The following is a 19,880-nucleotide window of genomic DNA, read 5'->3' as shown; positions in this document are numbered from 1 at the left end:
TCCTCTTTGTGTTGCAGCTTGTGATTGGTCACGTTTTCCTCAAACCACCTGTAATGATTGGCTTCGGCAGTTTCTGGTCCCAATAGTTCGTCGGCTGGTAGTGACTGTTTCAAGCATCAACTTTTCAACTCCTGTTTCGGATTTGATATATTTCAGAAGAAAATTGCCATTGGTGTAGGGTAGTAGAACTTGTGGATTGCGTTAGTGATTGGTGAACAACGTCGTCTGGTGAATTTTAGCTACCAGACATTGGTAGCGTTCTTAACAGAACGTCCCTAATTGGCCTCTGCTGTCACTGACTGGGGACGTTCAATCTAAATTTCGTCATCAGCTACCATTTTGAAAGTATGATGAGGCTTTAAATCATAACATACCTACCACTAGTTTAATAGCATCTCTGCCAAAAGCATACCCACAAGAAATACGAATGACTGGTTTGAAAACTCTGCTCTTCCTCTTTAGAATTGTGTTGGCCTGTACTTGTACAGATTTTTGACAACAGTTTAGTTTCTGTCTGTCTTTGAGGCCTTTTTGTGCAATACATTGATTCATGGTTATTTATTTGTGCAAATAGAGAGTTACACTGAAATTGTAGCACTAGCAGTCATCCTTAGTGTGTTATGACTGACTATTGACTGTCAAGTATCTCTGGGGCTGTACTAATTTAAATGGGGGTGAATTAGTACAGTCATCAGCCTTTTCTTTGGCAGGAAATAGAGAAAACTAAATATCCATAGATATCCACACTACAGTGAAAACTGGTTTGTCACCAGGAAAGTAAGGTGAAAGCCTATGTTTCAGTTACGTTTTGAAGTTTTTGAAAAAAAGTGTGTATTTTGAGTTACAGCTTAGTTGCAGTCTGCTTACAATCTTCAGTAGGATTTACTAACTTCTTAATCATTGAAGGTGTACAATCTTGTTCAGACATTTTGACATCATCAACTAAGAGTCTGTTGCAGACACTCGAGTCTCTCTCAGCAAACACACAATCGTCTTTTGTGTTGTTTTTTCTTCTGTAAATAGTAAATCGCTAATTTGTTGTGGTTCTCTTCTATCAATAATTTTTGGAATGAGGTTGAGACTGTATGTGTGATAATCCTACAGATAAATTAAATATTAAAAAATTTCAGCAAATCCTGGCAGAATTCTTTTGCAATAAAGAAACCTCTGTTTGGTGTTACTGGTAATCCAAGAAGATTCTGATTTCATTGTGTGTGTGTGTGACTGTTATCTTTCTAAGTCTGTCTTTTTACATTTAGTCAAGTTTTGACTAAGTATTTTAACAAAGAGGGGGAATCGAGACGAGGGTCGTGGTGTATGTGTCTGTGTGTGTGTGTAGAGGGATTCAAAGACGAGTAAACTACTGGACCGATCTTTATGAAATTTGACATGAGAGTTCCTGGGTATGATATCCCCGGACGTTTTTTTTCTTTTTTTCGATAAATACCTTTGATGACGTCATATCCGGCTTTTTGTAAAAGTTGAGGCAGCACTGTCACACCCTCATTTTTCAATTAAATTGATTGAAATTTTGGCCAAGCAATCTTCGACGAAGGCCGGGGTTTGGTATTGCATTTCAGCTTGGTGGCTTAAAAACTAATGAGTGAGTTTGGTCATTAAAAATCGGAAACTTGTAATTAAAATTATTTCTTATTAAACAATACAAAAACAATTTCATCTTATTCTTCATCATTTTCTGATTCCAAAAACATATGAATATGTTATATTTGGATTAAAAACAATCTCTGAAAATTAAAAATATAAAAATTATGATCAAAATTAAATTTCCGAAATCAATTTATAAACACGTTTATATTCCTTGTCGGTTCCTGATTCCAAAAACATATAGATATGATATGTTTGGATTAAAAACACGCCCAGAAAGTTAAAACGAAGAGAGGCACAGAAAAGCGTGCTATGCAGCACAGCGAAACCACTACCGCGCTAAGGCCCCAAAAAAAAATAGGTGTGGTTACGGTAACATAGCCAAAAAAAAATAGGGTAGGTAGGTAGGCAATCACTTTTTTTTTTTTTTAACTTTTTTTTCTAATGAGTGTACAAATTAAACCTACTTGACAGGGAAATAAGTGTGCGACTCGGGCGCTTTCGCTTTCATTGCGTTTTTTGCACTCGTTGGGTTTTTTTGGGTTTTTTTGTGTGACAAATGTAATAAAAAGTTATAGGATCGGCCCCTAAAAATAGGGTAGGTCGGGTTACCGTAACCACACCTATTTTTTTTTTAGGCCTAAACAGGCTCGTCAGTTTCACTCCGTTTTGCACAAGCGGCGGACTACGGTCATTGTAAACAAAATGCAGTGCGTTCAGTTTCATTCTGTGAGTTCCACAGCTTGACTAAATGTAGTAATTTCGCCTTACGCGACTTGTTTCTTTTAACCTGAATGCTTGGAATGCACATGTGATTGTATGTGTGTGTGTGTGTGTGTGTGTGTGTGTGTATGTATGTGTGTGTGTGTGTATTTATGTGTGTGTCTCTGTATTTATGTGTTTTAAAAACCAAGCAGGCATACAAGTATCAATTATGTGTGTGTGTATGTGCATCTGTAGCATGTGTGTGTGTGTCTGCGTGCGCATGTGTGTGTTCAAACAAACACAAAACTGGCACACAAGAATCAATTACCTCGCACACAAAATGAACACCAGTCCGTTCAAAGTTCATGGAAAATTATGAAATTTATTGCAGAGTTGTGGTACCATATGGCCTGTGTTTATGAACATCATTAACATATCAAGAGCCATACAACAAGAAATGGAATGGACACCAAAATACAACAACGTCTTACATTCTGGCAACATCCAAGCTTTAAATACATTTCTGAATACAAAATGCACACAAATGTTTCCTGTGGTGTAATGAGAAACTCATGACTTCTTGAGCAAAAGAGAGGGTCTAATTTTGACAACATTTCCCCGGAAAGAAACACCAATTAAACTGCACGACGAAAAACAATGATGCAGATAGATCTTCCAATTGTATCAAGATGACAACATTAAGACAAATATCCAGCAGAGATTAATTCTATCATTCACACTTTGTCCAAAACGAAACGTTGATGTACAAACGAGGAAAAAATCAATCTGTCTCAACCTTTAAACCATTTTGGAGGGAAAAGTATTATTTAACATTTATAATGGCAGAATGTACAAAATCATTTGGAATAATTTACTATAAAGGCCACATCATCATTATCATTTTTTAATGGCCGGTAAAGCAAAGCAGCGCTGTTTTCAGCAACTGTTTTCAAGGCAAGAGAGTAACTGAAAGCAGAGGCAAAATATTGCAGAAAAGAACAGATGGACATAATGTTGCATATGAGTTTAAATTACACGAGAACAGAATATATCTGCACGCATGTGCACACAAACAAAGGCATGAACGACATAAACATGAGCATCTGAGTATTCGTTGCTGATGGTTGATATTTCCTCTTCAAAAACCCATCAAGGTTAATGGTTCCCCCTCACAACAATAAAGAACATCTTAACATGTGGGACACATAGTTTTACCATGCACAACATTAAGCACATACATGCACAGGTTCCAGTTTATTTAGGATGGGGACGAGTATAAAGTGAACACACACACACACACACACACACACACACACACACACACACACACATTCTCACACAAACATGTACCTCTGCTCATGCTATGCTGATGATCAGATTTTCAACTTTAAAAAAATACCATTTTACTTTTTAGGCAAGATAAAATCACTAAATGAACTACTTACTGCTTGAATGATCAAACTCACAACCTTCATTTGCTCCTATAACCCAAACCAAGAAAAATATCACTTCAAAATTAATCAAGGTGCAAGAACACTTCTTGATTCAACATTTTTCAGGACTTTTCCAACATAAATTAAACTTATCGGTTCCTGGCTGTCCAACCTGGAATGAGGTAGTTTGTAGTATTTAAAGCCATTCTTACATATCTCTCCCCTTGGTGCAGCTTTTGTTGGGCCCTCTCTTTAAATATACACCTAAGGCCAAATAAAAATATATGTTGGTTTAGGGTAACGTGACCAAAAAAGATAGGGTCTACCGGTAGGTCGTTTTTTAAAACTTTTATTTTATTTTTCAATTTTCTTTAATTTAGTCGATTTTAAAGGAGGTTACTTCCCTTAATCTCGGTACGGTTCACAAAATGTGCCAAAAGTATTTTTGTTTTTTTGAGAAATGAAAAAAAAGTTTTAGGGTCGGCGGCTAAAAATAGGGTCGGTGGGGTTACCCTAAACCAACATATAATTTTATTTGGCCTAAGTTACTTAATTAAGGCACAACAGTCTGAATTTCTAAAGTGACCTATACTGTAAAATATTGTCTGTCTTTCTTTATTTGGTGTTTAACGTCGTTTTCAACCGTTCAAGGTTATATCGCGACGGGGAAAGGGGGGGGGGGGATAGAGCCAGTGGGGGGGTGGGATAGAGCCACTTGTTAATTGTTTCTTGTTCACAAAAGCACTAATCAAAAAATTGCTCCAGGGGCTTGCAACGTAGTACAATAATTATATGACCTTACTGGGAGAATGCAAGTTTCCAGTACAAAGGACTTAACATTTCTTACATACTGCTTGACTAAATTCTTTACAAACATTGACTATATTCTATACAAGAAACACTCAACAAGGGTAAAAGGAGAAACAGAATCCGTTAGTCGCCTCTTATGACATGCTGGGGAGCATCCGGTAAATTCTTCCCCCTAACCCGCGGGGGGTAAAAATATTGTCTCTATACTGTCTTATTTTTATCTTTTAGCATATTACCACACCACAGAAGTGCAATACTACAGACCAATTCATCTGAACACTCACTTCGATACATTGTTCAGGTTGTTATTTGTGTTTTACTTCTGGAAAGATGTTCAATAACTGAAGACATGTTTAAACAAAGTTCTTCTGAATACATCTGTGACAAAGTTTACAATGCATTCCTTACTCCAGATACAAAAAATAATGAACATTCTGCATCTTTGCCTAAATTTTGATATGTAATATTGACTCACAACTCCCTGAGTTGCGTGATAATTAAACAGCAAAGAGCTTAATGTAGTTCTGCAAAATGCAATTCAATATAAAAAACTAAGCAACATTTTGAGTGAAAAAAAAAAGATTCTGATATGTAATCTTGACTCAAATTCACAACCTGAATTGCTAAGTAAAAACACAGGGCTAGTGCAGTTCTACAAACATACATAAAATCAATGTCTAGAATCTGATAAGAAAGATCACAACAATTAGATTTATAAAAGAAACAGGAATCTCTTTACATTTTTTTTTGGGGGGGGGGGGGAATTGACTCAACCTGGTTACATTTTTAAAAAAGACGGGGAAGAGGTATAGTTCATGTATGACTAAATAGTCAAGTGCTTCCAAATTTTTAGAAAAAATTCCCTTTGCATCAGTTTTAAAATTGTGTTCAACACATCTGGTGTAATACTTCTGATAAAGTAAAAGATTCTTACTTATCACTTCATAATTCGTACAGTTCATGGTTATCATAATTGGATCATGCCGTCAGAAAATATTCCTTGCTGATTTTAGATTCGATAAACAAAGGGAAAGTGAAATGCACATGAATCTTGCATTTCAATGCCAAATAACTCAAACAAATTCATACAAACACACACACGCATGCATGCACAAACACACACACACACACACACACACACACACACACACACACACAATTACTAGCATACATGCACACACACACACACACACACACACACAGTAACACACACAGTACAGACGATTTTTCTTGTAGCACATTTGGTGTCCCGTTTTTTCTAGTAACAGTTGCAAAACTTGGTTGAAGACACTTGGTGTAATAAAGTCTCTCTGTTCAAAACACAATAAAGTACGGGTCACACCCACACAACACTCTGACTCATGGAGTTGGAGGTGAGAGCAGCGATGAACAGAAGAGACAAAGGATTATCTCTATGTTCTCGTCACAAAAAAGCTGTAGTCACACCCACACACCACTCTGATTCTCGGAGATGAGAGTAGCGATGAACACAGGAGTTTCTAGAATTTATCTCTTCGTTCCCTTCACAATAAAGCTGAAGTCACACTCACACAGTACTCAGTTTTTTGTATTAGGCCAGAGCCTAGCGATGACTGGAAGAGTGTAAGGATCATTTCTCTGTTCACTTCACAATGAAGCTTAAAGTCACATCTAAACAGAGAAACGTAAGGATTATTTTTATGTTCCCTTTACAATAAAGCTGAATTCACCCACATAACACTCTGATTCTCGGAGATGAGAGCAGCGATAAACATGGGAGTTTCTAGAATTATCTCTTTGTTCCCTTCGCAATAACGCTGAAGTCACACCCACACACCACTCTGATTCTCGGAGATGAGAGCAGCGATAATCACGGGACTGAGTTTCTAGAATTATCTCTTCGTTCTCTTCGCAATAAAGCTGAAGTCACACCCACACACCACACTGGTTTTTCGAGGCCAGAGCAGCAATGAACGAAAGAGTGCAAGGATAGTCTCTATGTTGCCTTCACAATAAAGCTGCAGTCACAACAAGACACCCCTCTGGTTCTTAGAGGCCAGAGCAGAGATGAACAGATTTTAGTGTGCAATGATAATCTCTATGTTCCATTCACAATGAAGCTGAAGTCACACCCAAACTCCGCTTTGGTTCTTGGAGGCCAGAGCAGCGATGAACGGAGGCGTGGAAGGATTATCAGAAGCCTTGTCGGAGACTGAAGGATTTAGACGGGGAGATAGACGCCCCTCCAGTATCTTGATAATTGCTGCAACAGATAAAGATGTTTGTTATTAAAAATAATCAGTTACACACAGTGTTATTCAGAATTTTAAACAAGTCGCGTCAGGCGAAAATACAATATTTAGTCAAGTAGCTGTCGAACTCACAGAATGAAACTGAACGCAATGCCATTTTTCAGCAAGACCGTATACTTGTAGCATCGTCAGTCCACCGCTCATGGCAAAGGCAGTGAAATTGACAAGAAGAGCGGGGTAGTAGTTGCGCTAAGAAGGATAGCACGCTTTTCTGTACCTCTCTTTGTTTTAACTTTCTGAGCGTGTTTTTAATCCAAACATATCATATCTATATGTTTTTGGAATCAGGAACCGACAAGGAATAAGATGAAAGTGTTTTTAAATTGATTTGGACAATTTAATTTTGATAATAATTTTTATATATTTAATTTTCAGAGCTTGTTTTTAATCCGAATATAACATATTTATATGTTTTTGGAATCAGCAAATGATGGAGAATAAGATAAACGTAAATTTGGATCGTTTTATAAATTTTTCATTTTTTTTTACAATTTTCAGATTTTTAATGACCAAAGTCATTAATTAATTTTTAAGCCACCAAGCTGAAATGCAATACCGAAGTCCGGGCTTCTTCGAAGATTACTTGACCAAAATTTCAACCAATTTGGTTGAAAAATGAGGGCGTGACAGTGCCGCCTCAACTTTCACGAAAAGCCGGATATGACGTCATCAAAGACATTTATCAAAAAAATGAAAAAAACGTATGGGGATTTCATACCCAGGAACTCTCATGTCAAATTTCATAAAGATCGGTCCAGTAGTTTAGTCTGAATCGCTCTACACACACACACAGACACACACACACACACACACGCACATGTATACACCACGACCCTCGTTTCGATTCCCCCTCGATGTTAAAATATTTAGTCAAAACTTGACTAAATATAAAAAGAAGGGAAAATTGGGTCTGAAAAAGGAGGGATTCTTAAATGTTTTTATCAAAATACACAAAATCTAACAAAATAACAAAAAATCTAACACTCAATTATACAAAATCTAAAACAAATTCTCTCTCACAGATTCAACAGAAATTAGCTCAACAGTGCAAAGGATCAAACTGACGTACAATATCATGGATGGCTTGCAAACATAAATCCGTCAACAAAATTAATGAATAAAAAAAATATAAATAAAGAAGAAAGAGCAGGCAACTACAGCACACACACAGACACACACATACTCACCCACCAACAAAACTCAACTGAAATAAAATAGAGAAAAAGCCACATTTTTCCAATAAAATGAGTTAAAGATTTCTCTTACCTTCTCCGCTGTCTTTGACTTTGGCAGTAGGGTCCGCTTCCTTGGGTGGTGGGTTGGCAGCAAAGTCTTTGAGGTTTTCGTCTTTCAGGCTTTCCTCCAGATCATCCAGAACCTGAGTTCTCGTCTCTAAGTCCTTCTCCGCACTTTTAAGTTCACCGTCGACTTCGGAAAGAGACGACTCACACTCTGCCGCCCTCTGTTGAAGTTGCACAAACTCTGACTGCATCTGTGTGATGTGTCCTCTGGTTTTGTCCTCCTTCTCGCGTGCGCGAATCCCTTCTTCTTTTAACCGTTCCCTTTCTTGCGATATGTTCTTTTCCTCTGCTTTGAGTTCTTCGAGAAGTTCGCCTTCTTTTTTTTTCACGTCCTCGAGTTCGTGTTCCTTCTCTAGAACTTTGGCTTTGTAGGTTACGATTTGCAACGTGATGTCCACTTCACACTTTTTCTCACCGTCGAGGACGTTTTCCCACTCGACTTTTTCAAGGTCGTTGAGTTGAGGTTCAAGGTCACGCCCTCTGTTTTCGCACAGAAGAAGCTCCTCCATGATGGCTTGAAGACTGTCCTCGTATTCCTTCTCCTTCTCCTCCAAGGTAGTGATTTCTGTGAACAGAGAGCAGAGATTAGGTTGCGTTTTGCAACTAGAATATTATGGAAGAGTCTGATGCCTCTTTTTGTAATAACATCCACAAACCGCCATTTTTCTTTTAAATTTTAAATTTTGTTATTTTGTTATTTTTAAAAAATTGTACTGGTTCATCATGCTGTGTAACGCTTCTGCTTTCATTGATATCTGAACATCCATCTCTAAAGCATCTCTTCAAACATCAGTCTTCATTAGGATTTCTGGACATGGGGATGTTTTTGCCTAGCATCATCATCAAGCTAGTGAAAATGACTTGAGAAACTGAGGGAAACACATGCATACGCCTCCTTCACACTTAATTCTACTATCAATTTCATTGCTCACAAACACTCTCCCCCCACCCCCCCTCTCCCCCCACCCCCCCTCTCCCCCCACTCCTCTCTTCCCACTTCTCTTACACACCATTAAGTACCCACCTGTATTGACCAGTCCGATCTGTGACTCCTGGGTCTTGAGCCGCTCCTGCTGCATGTTGACCAGCCGCAGCAACTTGGCGTGCTCCCCCTCCATCTGAACTTGACCCTGACCGTGGCCGCGACCTTGACTAACCGACCCTGACCCCACGCCATCCTCCAGCCGATACTCCAGGCTGACCGAAGGTCGCCCGTTGCGGTTAGCGTCTCTGTGGGTGTCTGGAAAGTTACGGTCAAGGTCATACTCCTCGATTTCCAAGCTGGCTTGTCGAGAGAGATTTGACGGCGAATCGAGCGTGGCTTCCTCTGCTACTAGAGAGTCACGGGGGCCATACCTCGGATCGAGCGATGCTTCCTCTGCTACTAGAGAGTCACGGGGGCCATGCCTTGGGCTTGGGGAGGGTTGAGTGGGAGGGGGAGAGCTGGGGAGGGGAGGGGGCTGAGGGCTGGGAGCTTTGGCGTATGGTTGGGAGTGTGGTTGGGAGTGTGGTTGGGAGTGCGGTTGGGATTGTGGTTGGGAGTGCGGTTGGGAGAGCATTCTTTGGTTTGGTCCTTGCACCTGGCCCTGAGACTGTGCGGATCGTGAGTGAGGCTGAGGGTGGGGGTGTGACTGGGGGTGATGAGGGGGGTGCCTGGGCTGAGGCTGAGGGTGTGAGGGACCCTGACCCCCTGGGTGGGAGGGACCCTGACCCCCTGGGTGTGACTGGATGCCATGAGGAAAAGGCTGCGGGTGTGACCCTGATTGCTGCAATGGAGGTGGGTGCGAGAGGGTGGGGTGTGAAGAGGGTGGGTGTGAAGGGGGTGGGTGTGAACGTGGGCTATGCTGGGGAGGCTGAGGCTGTGATGACACTCCTCCTCCTCTGCTGCTGTTAGCTTGCTGATGCTGTTGCTGTTGATGATAATGATGATCCGACGATGACGACAAAGAGGAAGGCACTGATGAAGAGGCACTGTTGCGTAGATTGTCTTTGTTCTGTTGGGGGAGGCTGGGGGAGGCACGGCGGCGAGGTGGGGGGATGGGGTGATGGGGATCCTGCTGGGTAGAAGCGTGATGATCCGACGATGGTTGGAGACCACTCTCTACTGCACCTCCACCCAACCCCGCTTGATGCCGGGGCTGAGCCGAAGGGTGGGGGGTAAACGCCGACGAGGCTGGTTGCCTCACATCCCCGTTGGGCACGGGACCCAGGTGTGTCTTTCTCAGCTTGCTGGTGGGTGCTGAAGAGTTCAGCCATGAAGACACATCACCAGCTTGATTATGAGCGCCGCTGAAAGTCGACGAGCGTTTCACGTTCCCCTCCCCCACAATCCCTTGCACACGAGGGGACACCGCAAAATTCGGAGAATACCCTGGTATGTCACTGCCCTTTTTCACAAGCTTGTCTCGACTGGATTGTTTGTGGTGATTCGTTTCAGCCTGGCACAGAACGAATCTCACTTCTGCGGCGTACTCGCCCCACTTGTGCAGAACCTGAAGCGGACACTCGGCGGGAGTCAGCGGCCGATCGTTGTCACGCCATTTCTCGATGAGCGTGAATCGGCCTGTGCGCCCCATGGCGTGGGCAAGGGCGATAACCACGTCCTGACAGGTGGTGTCGAAGGTGGCGCCGCATACCACCCGTTGGATCCCGTCCACCCAAACTTTTAGCTCCATCATAGCTGACGTCAGTTTGTAATCTTCACAACTTCAATTTCATATTTCTGCTTCGCTTTTCGCTTTCACCAAGGGAATACACTTTTCTTGCATGCTTGTAATACTTTTGTGAAGAATTCAAAACTGCATTCGTTGAAACTTCATGTTAGATTTTTCAATGTATTAATGACCGTTACAGAGCATTGTTTTCTTTCATAGAAATTTCAATATCCTTGTGACAGTATGTTGAATCTTCTGAGGAAAAGTAGCTACACGGAAGAACAATGCCAATAGGGAAAAGATTTCAACAAGATCAAGGAGACAAACTTGATAACTCAAATCCTCGTATTCTCTGAGTATGTATACAGTGTAATAATATCTCTTCTACTGCAAACAGTTATGTCCTAATCATCCACAGCTGAAGGAAAAATGGTGGAATCTTGACACACTCAAAGTCCTTTTATCACTTGCTTCAAGCACACTGCACACAGCAGGTGAGCTTCTTGAAACACTGTTACTCAACTTGCCACCAAAAGAGCGCATAAAACAGGAGCACTCCACTCCACCGTCTGTCATCAAGGGCGAATGAAATCGGAGTGGTCTAGTCACACACCAGATTTGAAGGTAAGGTCAAATCTCAAACACACGTTCACCACCCTCCAGAGCGTTCAACAGGCGTCCAGACTGGGCCATAATTCAAATGACAACATGCTGTCTACTAAAGTTTTTGTGGTGACAGTTAGCTGAAGATAAGTGAAAGGCTGAACTTAAGCCTATCTGCGTTCGCATGTAGTCTTGAGCCCTGTTCAACTCTTTCCTGCTCCTCCATTTTGGTGTCGTCTGTCGTCTGTCGTTGTACAGGGACGTGGGTCCATTGAGAAGCTGTAACACACAAGGAAAATATTTGGTTAAATATGAAAGGGGAAAATGTATTGAATTAATGTGGACGCTCACTGTTTGTTACCTCGGTGGTAAAATTAATCCAGTGATCCCCCAAATAAGGAGTAGAAACTGCGAGTGAAATTTGTTCCTTGTTGAAAATCTAAATAAACAAACAAAAATCCTGGGAACAAAACTATCTGGGGCGGATAGGAAAAAGACAAGTATGAAACAAAATAGGTGCTGCATTGATTCAGCACAGCAGTATCAACTCCCACACACAAAATGTCTGCAAGCACACACACACACACACACACACACACACACACACACACACACACACACACACACACACACACACACACACACACACACGGGAGTATCTAATTATCGTGTCAATTACGATACCACTTTCACTGCACTAAAAACAAGCTCCACAAACAGATACCTCATTAACATTCCTGATATTCCTGGGCATGATGTTACATTGCTGACACAAACACACCACCAAGCACTGCATGGTACAGGAAATCACAAAGTTAAAGTGCTTTTAGTGTCACCCTCTGAATAACAAGGGTCACCTTTCAACGCAGAAGCATGACACGTCATCTATTCTCTTTCAGGCTTTTCTGTCTGAAAGAATGCAGCACTTTGCTCTTGTCGGAAGAGTCACCAACATTAAGCATGTTTTTGAGGAAAAGTTTGAAAAATAATGCACTGACTGATAAAACGTCTTCGGATGGTGTCAGGGTAAGATATGGCATGCTGGTAATGCGAATATTCGTGTAAGAGGTGGGTTTTTTTCTTCTCCATTATAAGTAGATCTAAGTAGTATCAAGGAATAAGTAGGGAGAGGTAAATGGTGTTTTTGTGTGTGACAAGTGACATTGTGAGTAGCTTGCTCAGCGGAGTATATTATGTGGAGTAATCGGTGTCGATGTGGTGTGTGTGTGTGTTCGTGTGTGTGTGTGTGTGTGTGTGTGTGTGTGTGTGTGTGTTTGTGTGTGTGTTCGTGTGTGCCGTGTGGTGTGTGTGGCAGTGTGTGTGTGTGAGAGAGAGAGAGAGAGAGACACAGAGAGAGAGAGAGACAGAGAGACAGAGAGAAAGAGAAACAGACACTAAGACAGACAGACAGAAAGACAGACAGAGACAGAAAGACAGACAGACAGAGATAGCGAGAGTCGACATGACACACACAAACTGAGCAACACAATTTCACACAGAGTGTACCACCAACAGGCAACACACACCGCAAACCAAAACTAATTCCACATTTTCCTGTACACTCTAACCAACCTGTCGGCGAATTAAATGCATGGAAACACACCGACACTGTCAACAGGGATAACCTATCAAGGACATGCTGTTTTGATATGCTGACAATGTCACAATGATGCAGACAGTATATCGATATATGCACCAACCGTAGCATCTGCTGACACTAGCACTCTCTTTATACCTTCATTAACACAAAACATTCTACACACTGACGCATAATGCACGGTGGCTAATGTGTCCGCCCACATGTCTTTACTGTTGTGCTGGTTCAGCAGATAATTGTGACCCTCCACCACGAAATGAGTCGCATGTCACCTCGCGCGGTTCTGCGCTAGGCATAATATAAGTCCGGGGAGTGTCTGGTAGCAGTGTGAGGGTCACCTTAGTTACACGCTTATAACTCAAACAGTTTTTGCTCTTTTCTAAAACGGTTTACACCATTGCATAGAGCATAAAAAACTCTTTAGGAAAATGTAAAAATATGAACATCATGCAAAGGTGACATGCGACTCATTCCGTGGTGGAGGGTCACATATTTGGTGTGCGTTATCCCAAGCTGAAAGAATCTGGATGTTTCATTATCCGTATAGCCGTGTAGGTTTTTTGCGCTGTATACTTTACATCTGGCCGTGCAGGATTTTAAGCGAAGGCACACTCGAAAACTCAGCAACGAAAGTGGACACATCAGTGACATCAGATATATATGTATGCCGCAGTAGCAGTGTGGGTATTGCCGCGTGTGATGTATACCGTGTACATCTGTCCAATATTTCAAGACACACTCTTTCTCGTGAAAATAGTTCGCTTCACCATATCAGATCTTGACAGGCATTTACATGGGATAATAAGACCATCCCTCCACTTGGTCACATACCAAAAGTGAACTGCCTGTGTGGTCTCTGTGCCGCACGGCGGGAATTGTTTGATTCATTAATTTGTAAATTTAATTCCTTAAAAAAAATCCAACTCACCACAACAAGCAGTCATGGTGTTGATTTTTGGTATGTGACCAAGTGGAGGGATGGTCTTATCCCATGTGAATGCCTGTCAAGATCTGAGACAGTGAGGCGGCCAACTATTTTCACGAGAAAGAGTGTTGTCTTCAAATATTGGACAGATGTACAGTATACATCACACGCAATACCAACACTGCTACTGCATACACATATATATCTGATGTCACTGATGTCTCCACTTTCGTTGCTGATTCAGCGACAACTGCGTGCTTTCCCCACACACGAAGTACGAAGTATCAAGTTACAGTGTAAACCATATCGCTTACATCTATAGCAACAAGGGGCGTGTGGGATTATCTAGAGGCACGCGACCTCGTTTCACACGACGCACATCCAAGGGGAAAAGAAACTCGGCCAGTCCGACTCTCTTGCAATATGCAAAATACAAGAGAATGCAAGCACACCCAATGCATGAACGGACATCAATGCCCACCAAATGCAGACTGAAGAGGGGGAGTTTCCTTCACCAAGCACGAAGACTGGAAAGACGGGACCCAGACCTGATGGAACAAGCGGCTGCACCAATCTCAATTCCCACAACACTCCCAACTTGGAAAAGAAAGGATCGAGTTCCCTGAGATATGTACAACTGTCCCAGGAATCCTGCAGAAACAAGTCCAGTCTGAAGCAGAAAGGAAGGCGCTTACACTAGAGTACATCAGCCAAACGTACCCAAATGAAGAGTGGACCCACGCATACACTGACGGATCAGCCGAAAAAGCAACACGAAACGGCGGTGGAGGTATCCTTATCTGTCGAAAAGATGCTGCTCCAATAAAGAAGTCAATCGCAACAGGGAAATTCTCCACCAACTACAAGACCGAGGCAGAAGCGCTGAAGGAAGCCGCTGGTGTGCTGAAAAACTCTCTGATGCTCCCAGGAGATACCATCTGCAGGAAGATAGTCATCTTCTCTGACGCACTTTCTGTGCTGCAAGCACTCTCCAACCCCCAAAACCAGGACGTTAGTGAACTTGCAACTGCCCTCACTACATTGCAGCAATCCACAGAGAAAACAGTTATCCAATGGATACCATCACACTGCAACATACAAGGGAATGAGGAAGCTGACAGGCTGGCGAAAGAAGGAGGGAAGCTACCACAAGAGAACCAGCAAGTTACATTTGGTGAGGCAAAAACCATTGTAAAAGAGAAGCAACGGAAAAGGTGGCTGCAGCAACACCCTCACTACAACCCTAGAGACAGTTACTATCAACTCTCCAGAAAAGACCAGGTCATCATTGTGCGCCTGAGAACCGGCCACTGCAGACTCAGGCACCACATGTTCTCAAAATTCCACATTGGGGACACGCCTGTATGCCACTGTGGCATCGCAGACATGACAGTGGAACACCTCCTCCAACACTGTCCAATCCACCAAAAACTACGAGCAGAAATATGGTCTGCTGACACACCAGTTCAGGAGAAGATCTTCGGCAACCTGCGGAGTCTTCGCTGTACTGCAGACTTCATCAGAAGTTCCGGAGTCCCTGTCTGAGCGATCGAGAAGAAGAAGATACGAGCTGTGGTGGTGGGGTGTTAAAGAAAAACCTAACTTGATTCACGAAGAAAACCGCAATTCATGAAGAAAACCCCTGAATCATAAATAAAACCCAGAGAAGCAACCGCTAATTCATGAAGAAAACCCCTAAATCATAAAGAATACCATTGAATTCACGAAGAAACCCCTAAATCATAAAGAAAATCCTAATTCATGAAGAAAACTCTCGATCAGTCACTCCCACAGTCATAATCACCAGTGTCCCTAAATGGTTTAGGTGCCTGTGAGGACGTACAGAATCATGACTTTAATTAGTTCTCACAGCCGAGTTTTAGCGACATCCAGTATGTATCTGTAGCGAGTAGCGGCATACAGACAGAGCTTGCTTTTTGTTTTTAAACATGACCGCAACCCCAGCCTTTACTTTCCTCTTTGGCTTCAGTGATGAATTCTGGCGGACACAGCAATGTGCCCCGTACAACCCGAAAGAACAAGAAATTCCTCCGAGGTAGGAAAAACACCCCCGTCAAAGGGAAATAACCTTCTCAGTTGGTGGCAGTGACTGAGTGAGAATGGTTATTTCCCTTTGACCATTAAGATGTCCCTCTATAAGTCCTTGTATAATTTTAATCCACCAATAACTCCCTAACCGTGTGTTTGACTGGTCCCAATTTTTGTAAGGACCGTCTCAGGAATGTATAGAACCTGTTCACCAAGTTTGGTGACGATCGGTCCGTTCATTCTTGAGATCTATATGCGAACACAAACAAACAAACAAACACATGGACCGAATCCTATACACACCCCTATACCGGGGGTGTAATTAAGACAACAGCAACGGAATCCTGGAGACAAAATACATCTTCTCCGTGTCTGACTATGTAGCTACTGCGCTTGTGTCCACAAAACCACGAACAGAAATTATTCAACCTCGGAACTCGTCGCACATATTTATGGGTATGAGTGATAACATCACAATAAAACAACAACAGCTAGCATCACAGAAGGAAAGAAACAAACAAAATACTCCATCAGCGTATCTGATTCGTCCTGATATATATGTGTAGGCATAGAACCACCTGCAAAGTTCTACAACAAACACTTGGTTCAACTTACAGCACAACACAAGTCAACAGACAAGACCTCCTGTGCCGATAAAGCTGCATTAGTCATGCACACGAACTTGTGTCTACCGGTGTCACGATTTTATCTTTCGCCTGTGTACATATTTCCCCCTCGACATATACTCAAGACTGAAATGTTGTTTCCTGGTAAAATTAAGAAGTGAAATCATTTATGGACGAAAAGCATGTCAGTTTCTTGCATGTGAAGAAAATTGGTGGTAAAATTTAATAGATTTCACCCCCAAAATCGAATTCTTCGAAAACGTGTACTGAGTGGTTACGTCCCTTGAGTAAGAAGGAAAACATTTTTAGGATGAATCAAATTTCTAAGTTAAATAAAACAAATTGGTTGGACAAATTTGGCCCCATGAATGTAAGGTACACAAGGTCGCTCATCGGTACTATCGAAGGGTGTTTTTTTTGTTCAGTGTAGAGTTTATACTAGATCAACGAGGCCGAGAAGCGAAATATCAACACGGCGAAAGATGAAAACGTCACACCGGCTCCATTGTTCTCAAACAATGCCCTGGTATTTTCTCAACGACCCCCCCATCATGTATTTGCACGGTAAAACCAAACTGGAACATTCAACATGCTATTGTAATTTCGTGTGTTCTATTCTGTACTGTTGTGATTAATGTTGTCTTCAGCTGTTTTAATTGTTCTTTTCTGATTTTGTCTCGACTATGTGTGTAATATCCATGTCCCACTCCCGTGTCAGTCACCACTGTCCAACGTAAAAGACCTCGGTCATTCTGCCATGAGTGCAGGTGGCTGATTACACCCTAAACACGAACACACCGGAGTAGCCGCGACTCTGTTGATGCCAGCTTTTCATTTGAGAGAAAGACACCCACATTTCCCATCGATGGCACAAGAAAATAATGAAAATGAAAATGAAAATGAAATGAAAACAGCAGTCAAAATTCAGTTTCCAATAAGAGGAATGAGAGAAAGACGAAGAAGAAGACGAAGAAGAAGTAGAAGAAGTAGAAGAAAAAGAGAAAAACGCTGAACAGACAGAACTGTAAATAAGATACAGGTCAGTTCCTGGGGGGTGAGACTTACACATAAATTAACCACACAATCACCAACAAAAAAAACTGAAAGCAATAAATGTCCGTACCCGCACCAGTCTAACCCCTACGCCGTGCGAAACGCCGGAACCACATTTGCAATGTACGCCCGAGTTTTCAGTTAATGCAGCTAGTTTCTCCCCTGTGTGTGAGTTGAACGACCCAAGGTCCCCAATCCCTTATAAAACAGCTCTGCATACCTGGATTGATTCGCGGGTGATATTACCCGCTATTACGAGCTAGTCGTGTGACAGAGAGTTTTCTTGCACACGAGACTGTAGATGTTTCACGACGGCTTTAGCCGGAGTGAAACAGCAGCAGTCGAGTGTGCAAGAACACTCTCTGTCACACGACTAGCTCGTAATGGCGATTATGTCTCACAGCTTCAACAGAGGAGAGAACAAACACGTTTTGCGTACTCACGCTTGACAAACCTAAACACAGGAGCAGCCATTGTGGAGAGATCTACTTTTTGACGAAAGTGAACGAACAACTATGAATGACGTCTCGGTATATGTGAATGACGTCACAGTCATCGTCACAGTCTGTATCTTTTGAAGCATTCCATTCTTCATGACGTCTTTCTGTGTCTGCATCCGCGAAATGTTTGTTCTTTCCGGGGTCTTTGTCATCTATGTTCACAACTCTGTCCTTCTAGTTTCAGACTAACAGGCCTCCTGAGCGAGCCACTTTCCAAGGGAAGCTAAACTCGCGTATGGAAACAGTACTGTAGTCTGGGATGCCGTTTTCAGTATTCTCAGCGTTGAAGAATTTGTAAAGAGAAGACACGACAACAGCAGGAGAAATAAAAGTCGTGTGTGCATTTTGGGGCTTTTGGAGGGACGATTTTGAGTTTGAATCCGTTCTTGCACATCTCCAAAGCGTGTAACATACAATCTTGCACACGTTTGCTTTAGTAGTGGCAAAGAAGGAAAGCGTGTGACATCAAAATATGTTACCCTTTAGGGCCAATCCTTCGTCGTTTATGCGAGTCACGCTTGATTTCACAAATATTTTATGTCAATTATTCCTCGTCTACCAGCTAAGTAGCTGATTCGAGGACAACAGCAGTAAAATGCATGCTAACCTAAGCCACCAACTGGGAATCAATTACTCGCGGAGTGCATTCACGGAGTAGGTTAGAGTAAAATATTAGCTCTCTGTGGGCTTGGTTATTCGACACAAGCGCTGACGTCACGGGTTGTCCCGAGTCCCGTTTTCAAGACACGCAAACCCCCCCCCCCCCCCCCCCCCCTTCCACCGTCCCTTTTCAAGACCTTGCTCTGTTAGATTGTGTGTTCATAACCTGTGTAAATGTACCTCCATCTTAAGACTACGATCGCCCGGTAACCCCCAATGACTTAGTTCCCCCGTTCCAATAATCTCGTACATCCTTTTTAGGCACAAAAAAAAAAAAAGTCTGTTTACGGTAACCCGACCGACCCTATTTTTTTCGCGCGACCCTAGACTTTTTTTTGGCATTTGGGGAAAAAAAATTGTTTTTTTTTTTGTTTTTTTGCAAAATAACGTAAAAATATGGGGTTTTTGGAGAAAAAAAAATCCCGACCTACCGACCCTATTTTTTGGGCCTATGTTACCGTAAACAGACCTTTTTTGGGGGGGGCCTTAATACCCGATTTTTTTAGATTTTTTCAAGGTCTTGCAAGGAGGGGTTCCATTGTAAAATAAAAGCTACTGCCCAGCACACGTTCGCGTCGGAGCCAAGTGCAAAGCCACGGACACCTTTTTAACAGCCTCCAAATCAACCGAGCGAGAGTTTTATGTTCTGTGTTTTCATTGATGGAAAGTTCAGTGGAGTTTTACTACGGTTACCAAGCATGTTTGTGTGTTTGTATTCGTTACAAACACACACGGATACAGTGGCAGCAGCTCGCTTTTGTCGGTCAATGCGCCAGGTGTTCGAAATGAAAAGGACACTCGCATTTGAAACAGTCAGCAGTCCCTTTTACTATACACAGAATGTTGGAATTGCATTTCGATCATCGAGCGTGCAATACACAGTTTATAATAGCAGTTGGTTGGGCTTGTTGGGTTTCTCACTTCAAAGTCAGTCACCGTCGAATACAGGAAGCAAAATCGTTGTCATCATTATTATTTCTTTGTTGTGTATCTCGTCCGTCCACTTCAAAGGTCGATAGATAAGGTTCAAGTACACTGATGTTTCGTTTCGGCGACATTTTTGCGTTG

At 42.1% G+C, this 19,880-nt stretch overlaps 3 protein-coding genes across 11 annotated transcripts in view; 2 read left to right on the top strand and 1 right to left on the bottom strand.

Moving 5' to 3' along the window:
* LOC138970722 (troponin T, skeletal muscle-like) overlaps positions 1-1,195 on the top strand; it is a 33,197-nt gene extending 32,002 nt beyond the window's left edge. For all 8 annotated transcript variants that reach the window (XM_070343213.1, XM_070343215.1, XM_070343210.1 and 5 more), the window contains one exon: positions 18-1,195. The gene's annotated coding sequence lies outside the window, so the exon portion shown is untranslated. The remainder of the gene's footprint in view (positions 1-17) is intronic.
* Positions 1,196-2,665: 1,470 nt separating this feature from the next.
* The window catches only part of LOC138970720 (bromodomain-containing protein 4-like), a 50,157-nt gene continuing 32,942 nt past the window's right edge, over positions 2,666-19,880 (bottom strand). For both annotated transcript variants that reach the window (XM_070343208.1, XM_070343209.1), the window contains exons 2-4: positions 9,170-11,681; positions 8,111-8,710; positions 2,666-6,795 (exon numbers count right to left, since the gene is read on the bottom strand). In XM_070343208.1, coding sequence (XP_070199309.1) covers positions 6,659-6,795; positions 8,111-8,710; positions 9,170-10,823 — 2,391 coding nt within the window. In that variant the 5' untranslated portion in view covers positions 10,824-11,681 and the 3' untranslated portion in view covers positions 2,666-6,658. The remainder of the gene's footprint in view (positions 6,796-8,110; positions 8,711-9,169; positions 11,682-19,880) is intronic.
* On the top strand, positions 13,942-15,469 carry LOC138970122 (uncharacterized). Its single transcript, XM_070342605.1, has 2 exons — positions 13,942-13,957; positions 14,571-15,469. Exons 1-2 carry the CDS (start codon positions 13,942-13,944, stop codon positions 15,467-15,469), a joined length of 915 nt encoding a protein of 304 aa, XP_070198706.1.

This window comes from Littorina saxatilis, linkage group LG7 (assembly GCF_037325665.1).
Source record: "Littorina saxatilis isolate snail1 linkage group LG7, US_GU_Lsax_2.0, whole genome shotgun sequence".
Lineage (NCBI taxonomy): Eukaryota > Metazoa > Mollusca > Gastropoda > Littorinimorpha > Littorinidae > Littorina > Littorina saxatilis.
This window is presented reverse-complemented; position numbering and strand designations above follow the sequence as displayed.